This window comes from Mandrillus leucophaeus, unplaced genomic scaffold, assembly GCF_000951045.1.
Source record: "Mandrillus leucophaeus isolate KB7577 unplaced genomic scaffold, Mleu.le_1.0 Scaffold270, whole genome shotgun sequence".
In the NCBI taxonomy this organism is placed as follows: domain Eukaryota; kingdom Metazoa; phylum Chordata; class Mammalia; order Primates; family Cercopithecidae; genus Mandrillus; species Mandrillus leucophaeus.
Window position 1 is genome coordinate 495880 of NW_012102810.1, and position 24483 is coordinate 520362.

Genomic DNA, 24483 nt, shown 5'->3' on the forward strand with positions numbered 1-24483 from the left:
AGAGACGAGGTTTCACCGTGTTGACCAGGCAGGTCTCGAACTCTTGTCCTCAAGTGATCTGCCCGCCCCAGCCTCCCAAAGTGCTGGGATTACAGGTGTGGGCCATTGTGCCTGGCTGCCTTTCCCGTTGCCCCTTTTAATGGTATAAAATTTTGGTTTTGTTTTTTTTTTGTTTTGTTTTGTTTTGTTTTTGAGACAGAGTCTCGCTCTCTCGCCCAGGCTGGAGTGCAGTGGCGCGATCTCGGCTCACTGCAAGCTCCGCCTCCCAGGTTCACGCCGTTCTCCTGCCTCAGGCTCCCGAGTAGCTGGGACTGCAGGCGCCCGCCACCACACCCGGCTAATTTTTTGTATTTTTTTAGTAGAGACGGGATTTCACCAGGTTAGCCAGGATGGTCTCGATCTCCTGACGTCCTGATCCACCCGTCTCGGCCTCCCAAACTGCTGGGATTACAGGCTTGAAAGTTTTGGTTTTGGAATGTGGAGTCACTTCAGGGGGAAGGAGAAGCTGTGGCCCTGGGTCATATAGGATGGTTCTGGCCCAGTGCCAGGGCTTCTCCATCCCTACCCTCCTCTTTCTCTCGAGACAGGACTACGCCGACACAGAGCTCCTGCTTTCCCGAGAAAATGTGGACCAGGAGGCTCTGCTCAGCTATGCCAGGGAGGCGGCAGACTTCTCCACCCAACAGCAGCTGCCGTCTCTGGATTTTGCCATCAATCACTATGGGCAGCCTGACGTGGCCATGTTTGACTTCACTTGTATGTATGCCTCCGAGAACGCCGCCTTGGTGCGGGAGCAGAACGGACACCAGTTACTAGTGGCTCTGGTCGGGGACAGCCTCCTAGAGGTGAGTGCTAAGCATGGCAGCGCTCTGTGGTGGGGGCAGGAATAATTAGGAGTGAATCTGGGCATCCTAGGTCTTGGAATGAGCGTCTGCAGTGTTGTACAGCACAGGTAAACCCCCTGCAGGAGTCACACCAGGAAGTAGGGGAGCGCTACAGGCCACTGGGAGCCCAGGCTTATTAAGTATGAATGGAAATTCTGCACCTTTTTTGACTTGCTCCCTACCAATCGGGGAAGCAGAGCAGTTTGTTATTGAAACAGTTGCCAAACGCTACTGTCAACAGCAAACTCTTTGTTCCCTAGTTTATTTTTCCTGTTTTGAAAGGTGTTTTATTTTTTTAATTCTTTGTTTTGTGTCTTATTTACAGCCTTTCTGGCCAATGGGAACAGGAATAGCCCGGGGCTTTCTAGCTGCTATGGACTCTGCCTGGATGGTCCGAAGTTGGTCTCTAGGAACAAGCCCTTTGGAAGTGCTGGCAGAGAGGTAATGGGAAGTAATCTGGGTTTCCTTTCATGAGAAAACTGGAAAGAAGGAGTGGTTTATTCTTCAGGCAGAGTGCAAGTTCTTCCTTCTCTTTCTGCTTTCTTAATTAAAGATGTTTTCATGTGGAAAAGAGGAAAGGCGAGATAGGATTTCATAAAGTCATAGAAACCTAAAGATGAGTCTCCTGGACTAAGTCTTCTCTTACTCCTTTCCAAGATAAATTTCTTACTGACAGAGAAGAAATTAAAAGTAGCTTTGAATTCAGAGGAAAAATGCCAAACTGCTTATAAATGTTTCTCAAACCCCTAAATGGGTTATGTTGAAGCAGATTTTTACAAATGCAATAAAAATCCTGTGATTTGCTTTCTGATAAGGAACTAATGCCTTGACCAGAATAATTGAGGGATAAGATTTCCCGGATGAAATTGGAAGTTGATACTACTTTATTTTGTCTCTTATTTAAGGTATTCTGACTAAATATAGTGATAATTCTTTTTTTGTGTTGATTATCTTTAAAACTGAAGTAAATATTGGCATGCTTGAAAAAATAAAAGAGTAAATGTGTGGCCTTTTGAGTTGGAGGCAGCGTCTGTGGGTACTGATGGTGTTGTGCCTGCTCTCTCTCCTCGGCTTTTACCCATGGGATCACTGCAAGTGGGTGTGGGGAGCAGGGGCTGACGTAGGGCCCAAGAACACTGGTCAAGGATGAGGATCGGGCATGTCAGGTGACTTGCTGGGCTGTCAGAACTACCATGAAACGAGAGGGAGATGTTCGTGGTGCTGGTCCCGACTCAGAGTATATTGCTGTGTTATTGCAGGGAAAGTATTTATAGGTTGCTGCCTCAGACCACCCCTGAGAATGTGAGTAAGAACTTCAGCCAGTACAGTATCGACCCAGTCACTCGGTATCCCAATATCAACGTCAACTTCCTCCGGCCAAGCCAGGTGAGACCTTCTTGTCAGCATTTACTTCTGGGCCCATCTACAGGACTGATGAGAATGCTGATGTATTGAGATGTGTGCACCTATTAATACCACACATATAAGGATGCTTTTTTAGTAATCCAGATAGATGTCTCTCTGAATTGGTAGAAGTAGATACTATTTTGCATTAACAGATTGAGAGCTAAGGCATAGAGTTGTTAAATGACTTAAGAGAAAATCAAACGTGATAAGAATCCAGGCCTTCATGCCACGTTTCCTAATTCAAATTCTTATTGTAGGAAAGAGCACTTGCCCCATAGTGAGGAGAGGTAACTTCCAACTGTGTTGTTGCTGCCAATCACCTGTGACTTACATTCTCTGAGCCTCAATTTCTTTACCTGAAAAATGGGAATAATAATCCCTGACTACTCAAAGAATTATTGTGAGGACAAAAGAGTTTGTTCACTTGAAAGAATTTGTTCTAGTGTAATTCTTTTTTTTTTTGAGACTCTCGCTCTGTCACCCAGGTTGGAGTGAGGTGGCGCGATCTTGGCTCACTGCAGCCTCTGCCTCCTGGGTTCAAGCAGTTCTCCTGCCTCAGCCTCCCGAGTAACTGGGATTACAGACACCCACCACCACACCCGGCTAATTTTTGTATTTTTAGTAGAGACGGGGTTTCACTGTGTTGGTCAGGCTGGTCTTGAACTCCTGACCTCGTGATCTGCCCACCGCACCCAGCCCCTGGTGTAATTTTCTGTTCACCTTCTAATTGAAGTTTCCACCTTTAGGCCTCCTGTTAGAGGCAGCGTCATTAGTCCAACCGAGACTCTTAGAGGGAGCCTTCTGTTAAGTGGCAGCATCCGTCATTAGTCCAACCAAGACTCTTTGAGGGACCTCCATGGCCGAGTAACTCATTTTTTTCTCTCTTTTTTTTAAAGACAGGGTCTTGCTTTGTTGCCCAGGCTCTCTGGGTGTGGTGGCACTATCTTGGCTCACTGAAGCTTTGACTTCCTGGTCTCAAGTGATCCTCCTACCTCAGCCTCCCAAGTAGCTGGGACTACAGCTAATTTTTAAGTTTTTTGTAGAGACGAGGCCTCCCTGTGTTTCCCAGACTGGTCTCAAACTCCTGGCCTTAAGCAATCTGCTGTCCTCGGCCTCCCCAAGTGTAGGGATTATAGGCGTGAGCCACTGCACCCGCCCTGTGTAGCTGATTTGTAGCACAAAGTGCCATAGTTAAAATGTATTTGTTTTTCTTCAACCCCACCTTATTTCATAAAGGATTTAAAGGTCATCATCCTAGCTTCTGTCTGGACTTTGCCCAGCCTGCTATCCCAGACTTTCCTTTCAGCCATTCTTCTCTTAGGTAGGAATTTGCTGCTTGATATTTGATTTTCCTTCTGTTTGACTTTGTAAATTTCTGCCAGGTGCGCCATTTATATGATACTGGCGAAACAAAAGATATTCACCTGGAAATGGAGAGCCTGGTGAATTCCCGAACCACCCCCAAATTGACTCGCAATGGTGAGTTCTGGCGGTGGCTTTTTAAGATGCAGGCAGCCCCTTCAGAGAAGTCTGTACTCATTCACTGAGCCATAAGGTGCGGTCCGAGGCCGTGGCTGAAGCACTGTCTGAGACAGTGGCTGTCAACCAGGGGTGATTTTGCCCTCCAGGGGATACTTGGTAGTTGTGTGGGGACATTTTTGATTGTCATGATTGGGAGTGGGTACTCCTGACGTCGAGTGGGCAGGAGCCAGGGAGTGGGCAGGAGCCAAGGATGTTGCTAAACATCCTGCAATGCACAAGACAGGTCTCCATCACACAGAATTACCTTGGCCTGAGGTGTTATGAGAGCATAGAGAGAAACCAGATACAGATGCTGGGCAGAGGGGAGAGAGGAGAGAGTGTCAGAGCTAAGGTTTTGGGGGAAGACTTTGTGGAAGAAGTCTTTGGCTGGGTCCTGCAACATTGCCAGGTTTCAGTGACAGGTGAGGACCACTCCAGATTTTGTACGTATTGAAGGCCCTGAAGAGTTTTTTGGAAGAGAGTGACATGAGCACACCTGGTCAGCCACATGTGAGAGGGGATGGAGGAGGGAAGTGCCAGAGGCAGGGAGACCAGGTCGAAAAACATAGCCATGGTCAGGCTGAAGGTGGTGAAGGCCCAGATCTGGCCCTGATGCTGAGGATGAAGAAGAGAGGAGGTAGTGGAGGAGACCTCAGACTTTGGGCCAGATGCAGCTGAGTCCTGGGCCAAGCTTTGACATTGGTGAATTGTGCGGCCTCGAAGAGGTGATTGAAGAGCTCTGAACTTCGGTTTCCCTGTCTGTGACATGGGGGCAGCAGTGTCTACCTCACATTGTGATCATGAGCGCCAGGCCTCCGGTGGATGGTCATTCCCATTGTTCGTTATGTGAGAGAGAATGGTAAGGAGGTGAAATCGATGGGCAGGGCCAGCTAATCGCCTTGTGGGGCAAGAGGTGTTTGTAGATGGTGCTACATCAGTGTAGACAAGGCAGAGGGAGGGCTGAGAGGGTTGAGTCATTTGGACATTGTGAATTTGATGTGCCATTGGAATGCCAGGGTGGATGTGAGGACCAGCAGGCAGTCGGAAACATTTGCATTTTTCTCCCCTGGAGCGTCTTCTCTTTGAAAGCAGAGAGTGTATCTTTATTCACTGTTTTTATTTTAGAGCCTGGAATACTGAAGTTGCCTGTTACATATTGGATGGTTGGATATACACATAGGAGACAGATCTGAGTAAAAGCTCATTTCTGAGCCAAGAGATGGCACCAGAAAGTGGTTTTATGTGTTATTGCAGAATACATTTTCGCGGTGAAAAACCTAAATGAAACAGGATTTTCATGATACTTGGCTTTTGTCTTGTGTTCACAGATTACTAAATGACTTAGTGCAAACTTCAGTTGCCCTCGGTGAGGGAACAGACTTTCTTGGATATAAATAGTTCGTAGATTCTCCTGAATGGCCCGTATCAGAGCTCTTCTGATGTGATTAATAATAGGATTTTTAAAGAGGCTGTTCAGGTTTTAGAAGACGTTTCAATGAACTGTAAAAAGCATCCCAGCACATGTGTTTGCCTATTCAGTTTTTCAGGGTTGAGAATTCGTAGTACGAGGTGCCAGGCTCCGTTCGGGGACTGTCTGATCTGGGGCCCCAGTGTTGTCAGCAGAACCCTGCAGGGCTTCTTCTCTTGGCAAGTTATACAGTGCCTTGAAAGTGCAGGGGCAGGGCCTGGTGCTTTGGGTTGAATGTGCCACCCTGTAGGATGGAGCCTTTTCTCCTCTCCTTTCCCCAGTGCTGCTTTGAAGGGGGAAGGCTTCCTCAGCCAGGTGCCGGCGACTACCTGAGAACTCAGAGCTACTGCAAGCCAGGCTGGCCACACAGTAGGTGGCGCTCCTCCACCTCAGTGCCGCAGGGACAGCGGGCTGCGGCTGTCAGGCTGTGGTCCCTCAGGATGCTGGGGGGTGGCATTGACCTTAGAGTCTGGATAAACTAGTAGTTTCTTTTCTTAGAATTCACTGTCATGATACCATTTGCATAACCTTGTTCCTCACTGTTTTCTTTGATTGGAAACTAGAGTTGACTGTTTTGTCCCTACCCTCAGTAATTTTTCAAAGTGGACGTGTGTCCTGCAAAGAGGATTCTCTGTCAGTGTTACCAGGTGACCACACCTCCAAGAATAATGTGTTTTGTTGTTTTAGAGTCTGTAGCTCGTTCAAGCAAACTGCTGGGTTGGTGCCAGAGGCAGACAGATGGCTATGCAGGGGTAAACGTGACAGATCTCACCATGTCTTGGAAAAGTGGCTTGGCCCTTTGTGCAATTATTCATAGATACCGCCCGGACTTGATGTAAGTTGTGATCAAACTTTATGTTTTTTTAATATTCCCCAAGGATCTCAGACCACTCTGTTATCAAGTAATATTTTGTCCTTTTTCCTAGAATGAGGTTCATAGTATACTTTCTCTAGAAGGCAGTGATTTTGATTTCACTGTATTTGAAACTCTGTATGTCATGTATTATATAGCTCAACCCAGGAATGATTTTTATTTTTATTTTTTTCCAATAAGTCTTTTGCACTCCTATAGCTGAGTTTTAAAAATCACAACACTGATAAGTCAAAAACTGGTTTTGATACCCACCTGGGCCTGTTAGCTTCACACAGAGGAAAACTCTGTTTATTGACCCCGATTGAACTCTTCGTTTCGGCCAGCTATCTCTCAAAATCTTTTTTTTTTTTTTTTTTTGATACGAGGAGTCTCGCTTTGTCCCCCCAGCTGGAGTGCCGTGGCGCCATCTCAGCTCACTTCAAGCTCCACCTCCCGGGTTTACGCCATTCTCCTGCTTCAGCCTCTGGAGTAGCTGAGACTACAGGCGCCCGCCACCACGCCCGGCTAATTTTTTGTATTTTTAGTAGAGACGGGGTTTCACCATGTTAGCCAGGATGGTCTCGATCTCCTGACCTCATGATCCACCCACCTCGGCCTCCCAAAGTGCTGGGATTACAGGCATGAGCCACCGCGCCCGACCTAGCTATCTCTCAAGTTCTGTGGGTCACAGGGGAAACCTGGCTAGAACATTTGGCCAGCTCAAGGCAAATGTGTCACTACTAACAAAGCAAAACATCATGAACACTTAACCAATGCATGATGGTTCATAGGTATTTTCTCTGTGTTAAAGACTGCATTTTTTACAGACATATTCTGTTGTCCTACCCACCTATCCCAGTGACATCTCCTTTGGCCATTCTCCACTCACCTGTCTACAGAATCAGCACTCTGGGGTGACCCCAGGTCAGCTGTGGGGGCCAGCACACTCAGGTTCCCCCATTGGCATTTGTTACCACGGAAGCCAGACAGAAGGATTCAGAAGCAGAGCATGTTGCGTTATTTTGGTTTCCTGTCCTTTCCATCATGAGGTCCACTTAAGAGGCCAATTTCTGTTTGTTTTGTTTAATGATTGCTTAAAGAATCCTGCAAGATATAGTTGCTATTTATATGATGGTTATAAACTGACGAGGCAAGAGCTGGTAAAAATAGCCTTGTGCAGTGTGGATTACCAATGGGGATTTCTGGTGTGCTTGGATGGAGGTAAGTGACCTCTGCTGCTCCTGTCACTTAGCTCACCCAGAAGATGATAACAAGTAAGTAAGAACAGGGCTTATTCACTCCCACCAAAGAAAGGGGGTGGGGCAAGGAAGAGCAGCTTGGGAAAGATTGTAGTCAGTGGCAGAGGATGGGCAGATGAGTCAGCTGTGTTCCGAATGGAACAGGCAGAAGTGGTTGAGGGAGCCTAGCAGGTGGGGGTGGAGGGGCACCGGGCGAAGGTTAGGGGACCGTCTTCTGGGAAGGCAAAGCAGCACAGAGACAGCGCGACACTGTTCAGCAGCAGTGGGGTCATAGTTTCAGGGGCTGAACCTACAGTGAGGGGGAGTTTGAGAAAGTGGAAAATGCTGTGGGGTCCTAGGTTAACACAGAATAAGGGCTGCTGGGTTAGCCTGAAGTCATGTAAGGAAGAATGCGATCAGTCTTCTGAAAAGCAAGAGTCTTAAACCCAGTAGGAAATGGCCATTAATCTAAATAGGAAATTTAGCAATGGAAACATTTTTTGAGGAGGATTTTGGAATTTCCCCTCCAGGAGAAGGCTAAGATTCATCAGAGCTGATTTAGTACCTTAACAGCTCGTCGGGTCTAAGGGCCATGGTGGGTGACAGTCCCGGGCCTGTAGGGGTAATCTGATTCAAATAGGAGATGTATCGTGTTTTCACATTAGTTTAACATGGATGGGCCATGTGCAAGGATCAAGATATGTTAAAGATAAGATAGTTCCTATTATTTTTTATTTTTATTTTTAGAGACAGGGTCCCCCACCCTATTTCTCGGGATAGAGGGCAGTGGCACAGTCATAGCTCATTGCAACCTTGAACTTGCAGGCTCAAGTGATTCTCCTGCCTCAGCCTCCCACATAGCTAGGACTATAGGTACATGCCGCCATGCCTAGCTAATTTTTAATTTGAATTAAATTTTTAATTTAAATTGAGCTCCGGGGCTCAAGCAATTCTGCTGCCTCACCCTTCCAAAGTGTTGGGATCACAGGTATGAACCACTGTGCCCAGCCAGTTCCTATTCTCAAGCTCACATTTTAGTGGTAAATTTGTGTTACCAGAAAAATGAGAGTAGTTTTTCGACTTTTTCCCTTTTTTTTTTCTTTGGTGGGTAAACCTTTCATCACTTCCTGAGGTTACTTTGCTTTTCCTTAGTAAAAAGAAAAAGAACAAGAGGTGAGATAAAACAGGTTTGTTCTCAGGTGTCCACGATGCCCAGCACCCTGGATTTTAGCTGAAAACAGAGAAAGGACGATGACTCCAGGATACCGTGTTTCTGTTTAAGGACAGTCAACCTATCTTGATACGTTTTCCTTGTCCTGTTTCTCAGAGATTTTGATTCTTTGGATGAGCAAAATGTGGAGAAGAATAACCAACTGGCCTTTGACATTGCTGAGAAGGAGTTGGGCATTTCTCCCATCATGACAGGCAAAGAAATGGCCTCCGTGGGGGAGCCCGATAAGCTTTCCATGGTGATGTACCTGACTCAGTTCTACGAGATGTTTAAGGACTCCCTCCCCTCTAGCGGTAAGGCCCGGGAGGAGCTGCTGCACCGCCCCCGCTGCTGTGCTGTGGCCCGGCTGTTCCTTCCTTCCTCTCGACTGTCCCGCAGCAGTGCCACCAAACACAAAGTCATTCTGTGTTCTTACCAGTTAGCTGTCAGGGAAATCTCTGGAGCTTTGCTTCATTATTTTTCCCTTCTCTAGTAGTATGTTCTCAACCCCTCATTCTTTCCCAAATCTTTCTCGCTGCATTTATAAAAATGCAGAAATCGTTCCTGTACCAAGTCTTTTTCTATGACTCCACCACCTTCTAGTGCTCGCGCTCTCAGAGCCAGCCTTTTTGAAGAAGTGGTTTGTGCTTGTGACCTCTGCTTCTGCACGGCCCAAACTTCGTAACGCGTTATAATCCGGCTTCTCCTCACACTGCGCTACCGCAGCTGTTCCCCAGTGAGGAGGATTCCTACCTCCTAACTCTTTTCTCAGTTCCTGTCTCTCACGCACTTGCTTTTCTGCATTGTTGGGCGCCGGAGAACGATATCCCTTTTCTTGGAATTCTCTCGTCTCCTCCATGTCTGTGATCCTGAACCACACTTGTCCCCCTTCTTTCTCCTGTCACTGTGCCTTCTCTGGCTTCTTTCTACTCCTACCTCTTAGCACTTCCCAAAAGTCTTTGCTTGGCCCTCAGCTTGCTGCCTCAGACTCTCATAGTGCTACAAAAAATATTCCTGTTGTCATTAATTGTCACTTAAAGTAAGTGTAGCATGAGGCTAGAGTGTTGGCTGTGGGGTCTGACCTGGATTTACAGTATCCCAGGCTTCCACTCCTGGCCTTAGGCAAGTTACTAAATTTTCCTGTGTCTCGCTTTCTGTCAACCTGTCTTGTAAAATGGGATAATGGGTGTAAAATGGGATAATGGGTGTAAAATGGGGATAATATGTATAATTACATTGTGCTGTGCCAAGAAGGATGTTCAGCCAGTGGAAGTACTTAATAAATGTTAGTGATTTACTATGAATTAATGACTATTTTAAAAATTACTGTTGTTATTAATGAAACATTGAAATCCAAAAAACTTGTGTTACCACCTTCCAGTACTTTCCAGCCCATGTATTCTTGTAGGGATCGGTGGCTTTTCCTGGTTAGCCATGCCATTCTTACAACAGAAAGCCACAGCTCTAACACTGATGTACCCATTCAGTGCCACCCCTGTCTGTGTGCAGCTCAGATCGTGGCATCTGCATACACTAAAACCAGGAACCCTGAGTTCATCGCCTCTCTGCTTTTCTCTCTCCCTCCCTGTCTGTCCCAAAATTTTTATCACAAAAACGAGCCTTCAGCACTCTGCTGTAACTAACAATCACAGCCAGCTTCCAACTTCTGAAAAGCAAAAGTGCAGGTTTTGGTAACTGAAGTAGATTGGGAAGAAGAGTCATTTTTGTTGATGTGGATGAAAAAAAGAAGGCTCAGTGTCCATACCCAAGTATGCATTTCCTCCGTGGAGTTTCCTGCTGAGGCCACGTGTTGTCATAGCTGGTGAACCTTTAGAACTTTCTGAGGCTCTGCGAACCATCCATAAGGGAGAGTAGTTTTGGTCGGGATTTTGCGGTGCCCTCAAGGGCTGTGCTTGAACATCACTGGTTTCTGTTCCCAGACACCTTGGACCTAAATGCGGAGGAGAAAGCAGTCCTGATAGCCAGCACCAGATCCCCTATCTCCTTCCTAAGCAAACTTGGCCAGACCATCTCTCGGAAGCGTTCTCCCAAGGTATGTGGAGGAGTCTCTCGACCGGCTGCAAAGCTAATGGCAAGGTATGTGTGGCTAGAATAATGCAGTTTCCCTTCTCCCTTGGTACAGGATAAAAAGGAAAAGGACTTGGATGGTGCTGGGAAGAGGAGAAAGACCAGTCAATCAGAGGAGGTGAGATTCACTTGGGGAATTGCTAGAATGGTCATGTGGAATAGCCCTTTTTGGTTAAAATCCTTCATTTCCACAATGGTATTGCCAGGTCTTTTCCTATTCATCCTTTATGAGAATTTCTGCTGGGCTTTTTCTTTTCTTTTTTCCTTTTTTTTTTTTTTTTTTGAGACAGAGTCTTGCTTGTTGCCCAGGCTGGAGTATAGTGGCGTGATCTGGGCTCACTGCAACCTCCGCTTCCTGGGTTTGGGCTCCTGCCTCAGCCTCCCAAGTAGCTGGGATTACAAGTATGTGCCACCACACCCAGCTAATTTTTGTAAATTATTTATTTATTTATTTATTTATTTTGAGACAGTTTGGCTCTATTACCTAGGCTGGAGTGCAGTGGTGCAATCTCGGCTCTCTGCAGCCTCCACCTCCAGTGTTCAAGCGATTCTCATGCCTCAGCCTCCCAAGTAGCTGGGATTATAGGTGTGTACCACCATGTCCTGCTAATTTTTGTATTTTTAGTAGAGATGGGGTTTCACCATGCTAACCAGGCTGGTCTCAAACTCCTGACCTCAAGTGATCCGCCCACCTCGGCCTCCCAAAGTGCTGGGATTACAGGCCTGAGCCACCGCGCCTGGCCAGGTCCCAGTACTCTTTATATGGCCCTAGCTTCAGACTTGCTGTCCCCTTGTGGACATGGGAGCTTTGAGAGCTGAGCCAGACCACCAGCCCCCATGCCAGGTCCTGAGCGCACTTCTGTGAGGGAGGGACATGGGGGGAGCCTCCTGTCACAGCGCCGGGTTCTTTGGGGTTGGTATTGATCAGGAGGAAGCTCCCCGGGGCCATAGAGGAGAAAGACCGACCCTGGTGAGCACTCTGACAGACAGGAGGATGGACGTTGCCGTTGGGAACCAGAACAAAGTGAAGTACATGGCAACCCAGCTGCTGGCCAAATTTGAAGAGAACGCACCCGCACAGTCGGTCGGCACACGGAGACAGGTAAACCCAACCCGTGCCTCGCCCACACTGATGTGGTCAGGCCACACAAGAAGAGGGGATCTTTTCTGTCCATTGAGATGGGCTGTGTCACAGACCCTGGGGTTCATGGGCTCAAGACGGGCGTCTGGCTTTCCCTCGCCTGACTGCAGCAGAGAAGAGCCCTTTATCTGCTTGCTTCAGGCTCTGAGGGTCGCTCTGTCCTCAGCATTCCGACCTGGGTTGTCCCCTGACAAGAATCAGCAGAGGGATCTAAAAAAATCTGTATTCATATACCTGTACATCTGTGCACGTTTGCAGATATATTTAAATTTAGAGAAGTACACACTTACTGAGGAACATGCTGAGAAGTACAGTAAAGGTAATGAAGCCACCTGTGATTCTATTAATTAATATCTTCCTGCCCTTCTTTCTGGTCTTTTTTTTCAGTGTATTCTTGTTTTTGTAGATAAGGTCATTCTTAACATATACTTGTCGATTCTCCTTTTTTCATTTCACCTTAGGCATTCCCATGTTGTCCCTGACTCTACAAGCACCTTCTAGAATGTGTGGGCATCAGGCTTCTCTTAGCTATTGCTCTAGTGTTGGATGTTCAGGTTATTTCTCATCTTTCATGATAAGATACAGAGATAAACGTTCTTATGATAAACCTTCTTTTGTGTGTTGCAGCAGTTTCCCGGGATATTTTCCTAGGACTATGAGCATTGAGTGCTAAGTGGCACTCCCACACACCATGCATGAGAGTGCATGGCAGCAGCTTGTGGCTTGGGGTGTCTTTGTTAGGGTGTGTCTCTCCCCTTGCTTGTCTAAAAGTCACTCTGACTTCTTACAAGAGGTGGGCCTGGGATTTTGGAGATTCACACTGCAAGTGTCTCATAAATCTCCATGATAACTGGAGAGAGCAGCCGGAGGGCAGCGGCGCCTTCTCTGAATTTCCCTTCACTCTCTTCGTCTTCTCCATGCCCATCAGCCATTCTTCCTATGGACCAGATGGGTGGGAGCAGCTTTGCTTGCAGTCTGGCCGTAATTAACTACCTGCCACATCTAGTCTTTGCACGCCAGTCTTTTCATGCTGTGGCTCACAGAAAAGGTGATGATATTCACTGATAAACAGTTGAGGTTGTCTGGAGGCTCTGGCAGCCCCAGGTTCCCCTGCCTTGCTTGGGAAGGCTGGAATGCTGCCCGTTAGAGGAAGGTTGCCTCTAAGAGAAGGTTGCTTTCCTCATTTTGGATGGGAATATTAGTTTTCCAAATCAGAATTAGTGGTTTCGACTCAGAGAACATTTAGCTTGGAAAAGAGATGATGCGTATTACAGCTTCTGTTTTCCTTTTTCTGTTCTTTTGCATTTGCTTTTGGTTTGGGGGAGGCTGTTTGCTTTGCTTTAGAAGTGTAACTTTCTAAGAATGAATCCTCCCTCTTCCCCATGGTTCACAGGTGTGGGGCTGTCCCCTGTGAGTTCTTTCTGTTCTTCTCCCACCTTAATGTACTTTTATTTTGTTTTGTCTCCATGTCCTGTCCCCACCCACACTTGGCCTGTGTGTCCCCAGCTGACACAAGAGCGTGGGGCCAGCCAGCCGTCCAGCTGCCTGCCCGGGCAGGTTCGCCCTGCCCCCACCCCGCAGTGGAAACAGGTAAAGGAACTGCCAGGGCCAGGATGGGTGCTGTCTCTCCAGGCCTTCCCGCCCCTCCTCCTGAGCCAGGGTTCAGGCCTGTGCTCTGGAATCCTAGCTCATGAGGGCCGGAAGTCTCCGCTCATTCGAGTAGTAGCTTTGGGAAAACATTGAACAGGCAGGGCTGATTGATTGCACGATTTCTGTAACTCCTGGGGATTTGAGAAAGAGTTAACAGGGAGACTGTTGATTTGGTTTGAAACTTGCTGAAGCGGTGTGGTAGGCGGCTCACCTAGGGGTACCCGAGCTCTTGGGTTTGCTGTTGTCCATTTGTCTCAAGCTGACTTTTTTCCAGCATGTCTCCTCGTGACCCTGGGAGAGAGAATTCTGAGTATGTCAAGCCTGAGAGTTGGGGCGTGGAGCCTTTTAAATGGGAAAATGTTATCCAGGAAAATAGTGTGGAACTGTGAGTTTGTGTTTGTTTTAAATCCTGGATGAAAGTATTCCTGGATGTTTTATTGGTGTTCTCTCTACATTTAAATGAATGTTTTTGGAAATTTTCACTAAAACCTCGGCAGGATCTCCCGGAAAACTGCGTATCCTAAGTGGTACAGAATAGGGCAGGTGATGGCATGCACTTTCTAAGAAAAAACCCAGCAGAGGAATTGGGAGCCCTGACTGTGGCTCCTCCATGTCACAGATGAGCAAGTCCCTGCTCTCGAGTGGAGCCAGGGTTGGCTGCCTTGTAGTCTGATATCATTTAGGTCTGCTGAGATGCCGAGAGGGCCGTGAGCTGGTCCTGGATGCCGTCAGCGCCTTCCGTAGTCGGTCTCCCCAGCCTCCTGTGCTGTAAAGTGACTTTATGGTCAGGAGATGCTGAGGGGTGGTGAGTTGGGTTTTATTTAAGTTACTTACATTCCGGCAAAAACGTTCCTTTCTAACCGTTCTTTTGTAACATAGCACATTAAAGACAGGGCCCAAAAGGCCGAGATGGAATTTTGGGAGCAGTGTCCAAACTCACAACAGAAGACAAATTCACCCTTTCTCTGTGTATGAGGGAAGTCTTCTGAAAAATCTAGTTGGAAATTTACTTGCATTTTATTTTCTTAACCTTGGCCTTGATGTCTCGGTGGAAGATATGATTTGAAAGATGATGTTTAGTTGAGGATCTGTTGAAGGGGAAAGTGAACTCTAAATTGGATTCCAAAACCTCTTACAGTATCCATAACAGGCGCCTGAGGTGGGAGGAGCAGAGGGAGAGGGAGATGAGGAGTAACGCAGGCAAGTGGGGGAACGGGTGGCTGTGGCTGGAATGGTGCTGAGGGGCCGCTGGAAGCATGCTCCCTGGAGAATGTTGGTAGTCCCTGCCAGTGCAACTTGTCACCTGAGTCAGTATGGTCGTGGCGGAGTAGGAGACTGGCAGGCTGTATGGGCAGTGGAATAGAACCATGAAAGTCAAACGCAGGTTCTGTGGGATGGGCACCAGATTACAGTTGGAGACAGTAGCTGGGCAGATGTATAAATGAGACTTGATTGGTGAGAAATTGTTAGCGGTGAGAACCCCGTTAGGTTCTTTGGTACCTTAGGGGATATCCAGTAGGGATCTGCGAATTTACCAGGTGGCAGGGAAGTAGCACTGTGAACCAAAACTCACAGTTCTTATGTCCGTGTGAAATGTATAGTATTCACATAGAACTTTCTCAGCTCTAAATCATGAATTTGGGCCTTCTAAATTTATCTCCTGAAAGAGTTGGAGTTGCAGTGTCAGATACTTGCAGAAACCTGGGACAGAGGAACCCCAGTGGTACCCGGGCCCTGCGTCTGATGCCTCCCATGGCTGGCCCTCCACATCTCCCTTCAGGAAGCGGGGCTGACTGGCAACACCCCATTGTGACTCATAGTGCTTCTCTGGAGGTGGTTCAGAGGCAGGAGGGCATTGCCTGGCAGGGCAGTGATAGCTGAGTTGACAGAAGGGTCACCTTCAGCCTAGGTCATCGTATGGAAGAGGGAAAATAATAGCAGCTCAGCCTGCCAGTGGCTTCCCTTCATTTCCTTCCTTTGTAAACGCTGTGGCTCTTCCATTCCCCATCCTTTTGCCTTTTGATCTCAGAAACACATCCTGAAGGCAAGCTCTGTGCGATAACCAGCCCTAGTTTGGAAGTAGATTGTCATGGGAGCTCTGAGCGAGTACGGGGCTGTTTCCCCAGGCCTCGTGGCTTCCCTGCTCTCCCGCTCCCTGCATGCTGCCCTGGGCACAGGGAGATGAGAGTTTCCCTGGAAGATATCAGAGAAGCCTGGGAATGTGTGATTGTTTCTCAAATACCAGGGACTTTGGGGCTTTGTAAATTGTAGACAGACTCTCGAAGAGAATATGGTGGAGGGGGCAGAATGAGAGAAAAGCCAGGGACGTGTATATGGCATTTGAATGTTAGTGAGACACCTTTAATTTTGACATAATGCTCCTGCCTTTCTTGCATTTCCTTGTTAGTTTCCTGAAGCCCTTTGATTGCAGGGACTGAGGGGAGGGCAGCAGTGCCAGCCACTGTCACAGCTGTGCCCTGAAGAGGCTGCTGCTTCGCTGTATTGGATGCACATGACCAAGCCCTTGAGAGGGGGTCTCTGTGTCCCCTCTTGGCGGTTGGCCTGTTTGCCCTTTCTCTCTACTCATCAGCAAGCCTATTTCTTATATCCCCAGCTTCCCTGAGAAAACTGTTGTTCCCTGGCACCTGGAAGGTGCTGCGCTGCTGGTTCTCCCCAGTCCCTCAGATCACCTCTGTGGCTGTGCCCAGCAGAGGGTGCACATCCCACCTGGGGGCCCACGGGAGACCACTGGGCTGCCCTCTGAGGATGAAGGGGCAAGGAAAGGCCTCCCTGGGGTGCTTCTGACAAACGCCCTTCAGTCCTCCCAGAACCAGCCTCCACGTGGCCACTGTTTGAATAATGTTCTCTCTGTTTGTGTCTGTTGGTGTAAAAGCAACGGGAAAAGGAGTGTTCTCGGACCTGCCCCAAAAAAGTGATCACCCTGTCTCCTCCCCCTACTCCACCTCCCTGTCGGGCGCATGGCAGCCAGCAGGTGATCCTCTCTGCATGCTCTGTGGTCCTGTCTCTGTCTCCCTGCCTGTCTGTGTAGGTGGCTAGTGTAGAGACCAAGTCAGTTTCCCTCTTCTCAGCAGTAACTGTCAAGAAGAAAGGCCATGCGTAGAAACCATTTATGGTGGAAGCAACTTTTATGGCCCTCAGGATGGTGCATCCTGCATTCACACCTGACCCTGGTCAGTCCCACCCACACCATGGAAACATGACTGTCCCACCATGAACTAGAAGTTCAGCTGTAACTGATGTTTGTCACGCATCCGAGGCCCAGAAACCCTAAGAGCAGCCTGTTTTTCTGAAACCCCACTGAAGGCAGCCCTCTTCTCTCGCTGCACAGTGAGGTGGGGTGAGGCCTTCGGGCGCTGCCACAGGGCTTCTCCACGTGAGTTTCGTTCCTTCTGATTCTGGGAGCTCTGCCTCTTGCCCGTTCAGCGTCTTCCAACAAACACTCCTCCCCCTGCACTCGCACACCAGGCAGAACGTTCAGGAGCGGCCCCGGAGCCAGCTGCAGCCGTGGCTGGTGAGACCAGCAGGCAGTGAGGACAGCGGGCATGTGTCTGTGGCATGTTTGTAGGATGGCATTGTTGACCTTCATGGTATGCTTCTATAAAATAAAATCTGAGTTTCAAGAGCAGAATCTATGGAAAAACATTTTCTCACCTAAGGTGGCCTATTTAAAGGGTGACTGTAGTAACGAGACTGATTTTGAAGGCCCCACCTGTGTCCATGGCTCTCAGAACTGAGCCGTTGCAGGTTGAGCAGCTGCTGGGTGCCTTCATCTATACGAGAGCTAGCCGTCCTCAGCACCCGCTGTCACCTGGGAAGCACGCTCAATGCTTCTCAAGCCGTGTCTCCATCAGTTCTCACAATAACACTGTGAGGCAGGTGCTATTATTGGCTCCGTTTTACCAGGGAGGAGACTGAAGCATAGGGTGGAGAGGCCGTGTCACGTGTCTGAGTCACATAGTAAGCGCTCAGTGCACAGTGAGGTGGGGTGAGGCCTTCGGGCGCTGCCACAGGGCTTCTCCACGTGAGTTTCATTCCTTCTGATTCTGGGAGCTCTGCCTCTTGCCCGTTCGGCATCTTCCAACAAACACTCCTCCCCGCTGCACTCGCACACCAGGCAGAGCGTTCAGGAGCGGCCCCGGAGCCAGACTGGAATCTGGCTTGTGGGACCGGGGCCACGCTCTGGCCTCCCCCTGCCCACAGAGACATTATGCTCACGGGTGCTGGATAGGAGCAGCCATGTCAGAGGCCTTGGGACTGTTTTTCCACCGGCTCACGGCTGTAAGGCGAACCCTCAGCCAGCCAAAGAGTAATGCAGGCAGCCTTCCCTGGTCCTGTGAGTGCAGCTCCTGGCTCCTCAGATGAGCAAGGCCATGTCCCTACCTACAGGTCTCTACCCTCTCACATATACCTTCCCATCCATTCACCAAAAACACATTCACTTCTCCCTTTAGTAGATTATTCTTTGGCCCGATGCTCCTGTTCAGGGACCACTCCCCACTCTGGAGTTTCCTCTGGACTGCTGTCTTAGTCCTTTATTCTAGCCAATTTCCACCTCCCCACCTCCCACTCTGGAGTTTCCTCTGGACTGCTGTCTTAGTCCTTTATTCTAGCCAATTTCCACCTCCCCACCTTTCCTTTCTAAAATGTCTTGTTGTGGAATGTGTCACCCTTTTAACCTGCCTCTCCTTCTAAACCTTCCATTTGATGCCTCTGATCTTACACCACTGTGTGAAAGAAGTATGCTTGTTCCACCTTTGTACTAACCGTAGTTCGTTATTGATCTGTGTAGCTGGCCTCACTGGAGGCCGGCGGGGGCAGAATGGCTGTGCAGAAGGTCGGCCTTGTGTCATGGGATTTGGTATGGATGGGATTATGGTTACCTGGGAATAGGGTTAGTAGGGGAAGAGGATATGTGTTGAACTCTGAATTTCTGCCCCTGAATTTCCCACTGTTGCTTAGTAGATCCAAACAGAGCATTATGCATGGAGCTTAAGTTTCTACTTTACTGCCAACAGACATACAGGGATCTTGATGCTGACAACCGTGGCAAGCAGAGCCCCCACCATGAGAGGGTAAAAGAGCATGAACCCGTGGCATGGGATGCTGAGAGCCAAACAGACGGGGCACGCTGTGGTGGTGGGGCAGCGGGAAGGGATGTGGGGGATGGCCCCCTCCCCTTGCTTTTTGCACACTCTTGTCACCCAGCCAAGAGCCAGAATTCTTTTTGCTAGCAGTGTTGAGCAGTGCAAATAGCATTTGCTGTAAAGCAGGCACCCATCTGGCATTCAGATGGGATGCTGACCCTAAGTGTGTGTGTTCTGGTAAAGGGCCTTAGTGACTTCCCGTTTCTGCCCACTGTTCCCCTTCCAAGACCATGCTATTTCTACACCCGAAATATGTGCCAGTGGTAGAGTAGTAGCATTGGACCGTCAGATATGACTTCTTAGGGAAAGGGTCGAGATCAGTATTCAAGTGGCATTCAACAGTCACGGATCTTGAAGTGGAAATCCTGAGAGCCAAAGCTCTTACCAGCGTGAGGATTTTTCCAGTAGGGTGAGAATGAGGGGGAGAAAGGTAGGTGATGGCAAAATGGGGCTGTACCCGTGGAAAGCTTTAGTCTTTTCTGAAAACTAAGGGGGAAGTTACTGATTGCAGCTGGCCATCGTATAATGTGAGGGATAGCCGAGATGCCCAGTTAAAGAAGCTGGCTTATTTTAGGAAACTTTTGTTCTTGTTGTTCGTACCCGTAAAGATCTCCGAGTGGCTGTAGCTCTGCAGCTACTGGGAAGAGTCATCTCTAGTTGTTAATCTCACAAAAGCCATTTTGAGAAATGCAGTTATGGCCAAGCAGTAAATTAGGTTACCCCTCGGGCCCGATAGGAGCTAATCATAGTGCCATCTTCCTGCACCCTCTCACCGGGCTAGCAGCGGGCAGTGTGTGTGCTGCCTGAACCTGGTGCTGGGTCGGGGAGAGGAGACTGGGCTGGAGGTGAGCGTCTTTCCCATCCCCTTTCCATGGCCTCGCCCCACTGTGCTCACCCTTTTTGGGGCTGCCCCCCCTGCCGGCACTGTGTGCCCAGCCTCTTTCTCCCTTCTTCCCAGGCTGTGTCCCCTCAAAAAGGAAAACAGCCCTTTTCATTGAGCAGGGCAGTGCCCTCCATTTTGGGGATCACATATTTAATGAGAGACTGATAATGTTTAATGAAACAGTGCCTAAAAGAAGGGAGGGGAAGGCCGAGCGCGGTGGCTCATGCCTGTAATCCCAGCACTTTGGGAGGCCGAGGTTGGCAGATCACGAAGTCAGGAGATCAAGACCATCCTGGCTAACATGGTGAAACCCCGTCTCTACTAAAAATACAAAAAATTAGCCAGGCGTGGTGGCGGGCGCCTGTAGTCCCAGCGACTCGGGAGGCTGAGGCAGGAGAACGGCGTCTACCCAGGAGGCGGAGCTTGCAGTGAGCCGAGATCGCGCCACTGTACTCCAGCCTGGGCGACAGAGCGAGACTCCGTCTCAAAAAAAAAAAAAGAAGAGAGGGAAGCATGTTGAATAGGAGAGATTGACAGTGAGAAACAATTTGAAGTTTAGGGCTGCTGTGCAGAGAGGGGAAGAGGTAGGGTTTTGAGCTCAGGAGGCAATAGTTTGCAGAGATGATTCTCTCTTTTTCCCTCTGAGCTGGTTTCTGCACTCCTCGGTGCAGGGCTCCAGACTGGATACTTTTGAGGACTTAAGTTCTTTTCTTGGACTTTGCCGCCGTCCTCCATAACCCTGCATGTGTACTCACCTGCTCTCTGCCCACCTCTACCCAGCCCCCCACTCCTCCCCTTGGCTGTGACCGCTCTGCCCCCCAGGAGGCTACTGAGTCTTCCTCTTGCTTCCTTCTGGTGGGTGGTGCTTACAGCCATCCTCCCCAGCTCCCTCTGGGGCCTGTGTTGCTGAGCCCAGGACCAGGGAGCTGGCGAAGTGTCTGAAGCAGAGGCTGTTGAAGTACCAGGTAACTGCCGCTCCATGTTGCCACTCCACGGAGCTATGAAGTGCACGTGACTGAGGTAGAGAGTGTGACCGATCTGGCTTGGAGCTGGAGGAGCAGAGGGCTTCCTCGTACCATGAGTTAATGCTGTCCTTCCCACCTGTAAATAGTTCATTCTGAACCTGGTGGGAAACTCAGCAGTTACTGGTTGCCAAAGCTTTCAGTCACTGCCTCACTCTCTGGGGACTGGGTTCCTAGCTGCATGGGCCCACGGCTAAGGAAGACCCTTGCTCAGTTTTGTTACATGTGCTATGTGCAATCTGTAGAGGACTTGGGCTCAAGCCTTTTCTCCTCATCTTTGCTTGGGATTCAGCTGCCTCCTTGGCAAGGAGAGCCTCTCTGAGCACTAGTGGAAGGAAGGGATGCTGCATTTCTGGCCCTTCTGTAGAAGGAGCAAGCTTCACTCTAGATTGCTGTCTCCACTGCCTGCTACTTCTAAGGCCAATGGAGTGATGGGGTGGTGGGAGAATCTTTTTGCCCAGGAGAAATCCCAGCTCAGGCCGGGGGTTGCTCTCTGCAGAGCACAGAGCATGTGAGTCAACAAGACCCCCGCTCCCTCCCCTCCTTACCCACACAGAGGGAGGGCGAGGCTGTGCTGGGTGGCCCACAGCTGCGGGACTGCGTTCCAGGGCGTGCTCTGCTGCAAGCATGAGGGAAGGACAGATAAAAGCAAAACGGAAGCCTTGCATGGGCCACTTATGCTTCTGGGAGCTACTTTTTTTTAGTACACATGGCATTTAGATAAAGGTCTAGAGTAAAAGGCTGTACAACTGCCAGTCATCTTATGTTCAGAGGTCAGTGTGTGACTTAACATTTCCTTTAATTTTGTTTTTCTCCATCTTGTATTTTATAGCCAGAGCCCGAACCTCCTCGTCGATTTTTTGTCGACCAGTGGGAGCTTTCTCTTAGTCTCCGCTCCTCTGCCCGCCCCGCCTCTCCCTCCTCTGACTCCCTCCGACAGGTAGCATGGCCTAGGACTCACTAAAACTCTGCCCTCTGCAGCCTCCACTCACTTCACTTTTGCGAGTGTCATGTGCCCCAGGAGGTTGCAGGGCTCCTCACTTGGGCCTGTCTCCTATAGGGAGCCGGCTGCATGTGTCGCTGTCTGCGTATGTCGGTCTGGTGTGTGAGGGCTGTGGCACACTCCTCAGCTAAAGTGGCTGCTGGCTTTCGTCCAACTGTATTTGACACATCCAGGTCTGTCGATGTGAACCGGCTTTGATGCTGTTTCAACTAGATCAAATAATAATAAACGTTTTTCGGCCACTGGCTTTTTTAACTTCACGTGTCTTCCAAAATAGTATGTGTTACAAAGTAGGAACCGCAGTGTAACTAAATCACCTCAGTGGAGGGGTAACCCTGCAGTGTTCTGGCTGCCTGTTGTCATCATGTGAGGAATGAACGCGGCTGTCACCTGAAGTAGCGCTGGTCCAGTTGTGGGGAGTTTCTAGAGAGATTGGAAGATCTCTTTGCCACTCCTGTTGGTATTTCCCATCCTGGGTTGACGCCGGACCTCCCGGCATATGTGCATGGTAGCATATGCACACATGTGGTGTGCAGCGGGATCCATCCTGCAATTGCTACATTTCTGCTACTTTTTAAGAGGGGTGAGAAGGAAACCATCACTTTTCATGCCAGAAACAAGTAGAACTTGAGCCTTCACCTCTCTTGTAGGGATGCTCATCTTGTAGGGATGCTCATCAGTGTTGCCGACTTGCTGAGAACTGAATGTGGCAGATGCCTTAGAGTAGGCAGCCCCAGACTGTCACTGCTGAGGTTGATGGTTTAGTTCAGGAGAGAAAGGTCCTGGCTAAGCAGTGAGGGCCCAGGGCTGGCTTGGTGTCCTGGCCTCATACTTGGCATCTGGCCCACACTCCCCTCCCCTGTGTCTGCTGCAGAATGAGAGAAATGCCATTTTCTGCTCCCTCAGTGTCAGCTATTAAGTTATCTGCTCAGCTCTGCCTGGTGTCTGTCGGTCCCAAGCCTAAGCTTCCTTAGTGTGCCTAAAGAAGGTTTAGATCTAAGAGCCACGCGTTTGTTTTGGCCACTAATAGGTATAATCTGTAAAGTTAATGGGCAAATGGCACCAATCCTTGGGAATCTTATTTTTGAATTAAAAACTATAATTGCTTCTTCAGCTCAGCTGAGCCTTGAGCTGAACCACAAGAACGGCTTCCTCATGTGTGCATCTGTGAGTCCCCCAAGCGCCTGCTTCCCCCTGCCCGGTGCTTCTGTGATTCTTCCTCACACGAGGCCTTATGCGTCTGTCCGTTCAGGCCATGCCCTAAGGGGGCTGTTGGCATCCCCAGGATAATGGCTCGCGGTGAGTTTGTGAGTCAGAATTAGGGTCTGACACCCGGGGGCAGGGAACCCCCTTCCTCCATGAAGTTCATGGGAGGAGTGCCACCCACGTGGTGGCGTGGCCATCTCCACATGGAAGGGTGACCTGGGTGTGGGAGTCTCTAGAGGACTTCCTCTCAGGACAGGTCACGGCAGGGCTGCCTGGGCACCCAGCTTAGCTGTGAGCAGAGCGGCTCACAATGGAGACCTGGAAGTTTCTCTTGTGGTTTCTTCAGTGTTGCCAGAAAGAGGCTTGAGTTGGTTGGTTTTTTTTCTCTTACCTTTCTTCAGCCTCTAAAGTAATCCCTCCTGGCCTAGAACACATTCCCACCTCCCTGGGCTGATGGAGCAGCTTGGCTGCACGGCCACACCTCGTGGCCAACACGCCCAGCCCAGTCTAGAAGGCTTTGGCCTCAGCACCTGGATGGGCCACACAGGCCTCATCATGCTGCCCTCAGACCCCCAATACCATCAGCAGGGAGAATGGGCTGAGAAGGCTTCTTCCAAAACAGCCTGGGAGCATTGGCTGCCTGTGGCAGGCATTGTAGAGTCAAGCATCAGGAAGCAGGAAGAGATGGCGACGTCCGCTACCCACACGGAGGCGGCCTGTGCAGGAGCGAGCATGGCTCCTTCTGAGTGAGGAGATGGCCTCCTGGACCGTGAAAGGCGGCGTCAGCCTGGGCACCGCTGCGTGCATGGGGGTGCCCCTCGAGTTCTGTGAACGCAGCCCAGCTGCGCAGGACCCAGGCCCTGCCTGCCCGTCTCTGTGCGCGTTCGCCCTGCCTTCTACCACTATTGCCTGGAATTGTGCAGTCCACAGAGATGGGAGAGACCCAGTTCTTCCCGAGGAAGACGCTTTCCCTGCAGCGGTCCTGTCTGTGCTGGTACCCCTGTGTGGACACTGACACGATGTTTTTCTTACCACCCGGTTTCCCTGCCTGTGAGCACTGTGTTGGCATGGTTTGCTGCTGCACCTTGTATTCAAATTGCACTTCCCAGAGATTTCTTTTTTTCCCATGTCTTCTTAATATATGTATTTTTTTCCTTCTCATTTCCCTTCATTCTGGTCATTTTGTAACCTTCAACCAATAGAAGTATATAAAGATGTACACGGGCGGAGTGAGCTCATTGGCTGAGCAGATAGCCAATCAGCTTCAGAGGAAAGAACCACCCAAAGCCCTTCTAGACAAGAAGGAACTGGTAAGAGACATCTCCAGGCACTGTCTAGCTAGACGCAGCACAGCCGTGGGAAACACACCTGTGTGCTTGAGTCGCTTGTAACTTGTGTAGCCCGTGTATGCCATGCAGTAATCGCTTTTGAGGTTGTCTGGATTTTGATAACCAAATTTCTAAGACTGCAGTAGTTGTGTGAGTCCAGGGACCCACATATATTCACATGAACTACGTCAGCACTGAATAGATACAGATACAGCTACCCTCAGAACAGGACTCTGCCAGCGTTTCCATTTGAGCTGGGGACCCTCAGGCCCCTTCTTGCCTTCTTCCATGTGCGTCTTTCCCATCATGCCCCTCCCAACCCTTCTCGCCCCTCTCCCTCCATTGCTGTTTCTCTAAGACTCTTTCTTATCAGTATTTCCCAGCGTCGCCAGGCTGTATCATAGCATTACTCAAGT

General features: G+C 49.4%; 1 protein-coding gene across 1 annotated transcript in view; it reads left to right on the forward strand.

Moving 5' to 3' along the window:
- MICAL3 (microtubule associated monooxygenase, calponin and LIM domain containing 3) overlaps positions 1–24483 on the forward strand; it is a 260058-nt gene that overhangs the window by 142913 nt on the left and 92662 nt on the right. The window contains 9 exon segments of the mRNA XM_011984643.1: positions 588–845; positions 1210–1325; positions 2144–2270; positions 3674–3770; positions 5968–6115; positions 8699–8895; positions 10522–10634; positions 10725–10787; positions 11598–11771. Coding sequence (XP_011840033.1) covers positions 588–845; positions 1210–1325; positions 2144–2270; positions 3674–3770; positions 5968–6115; positions 8699–8895; positions 10522–10634; positions 10725–10787; positions 11598–11771 — 1293 coding nt within the window.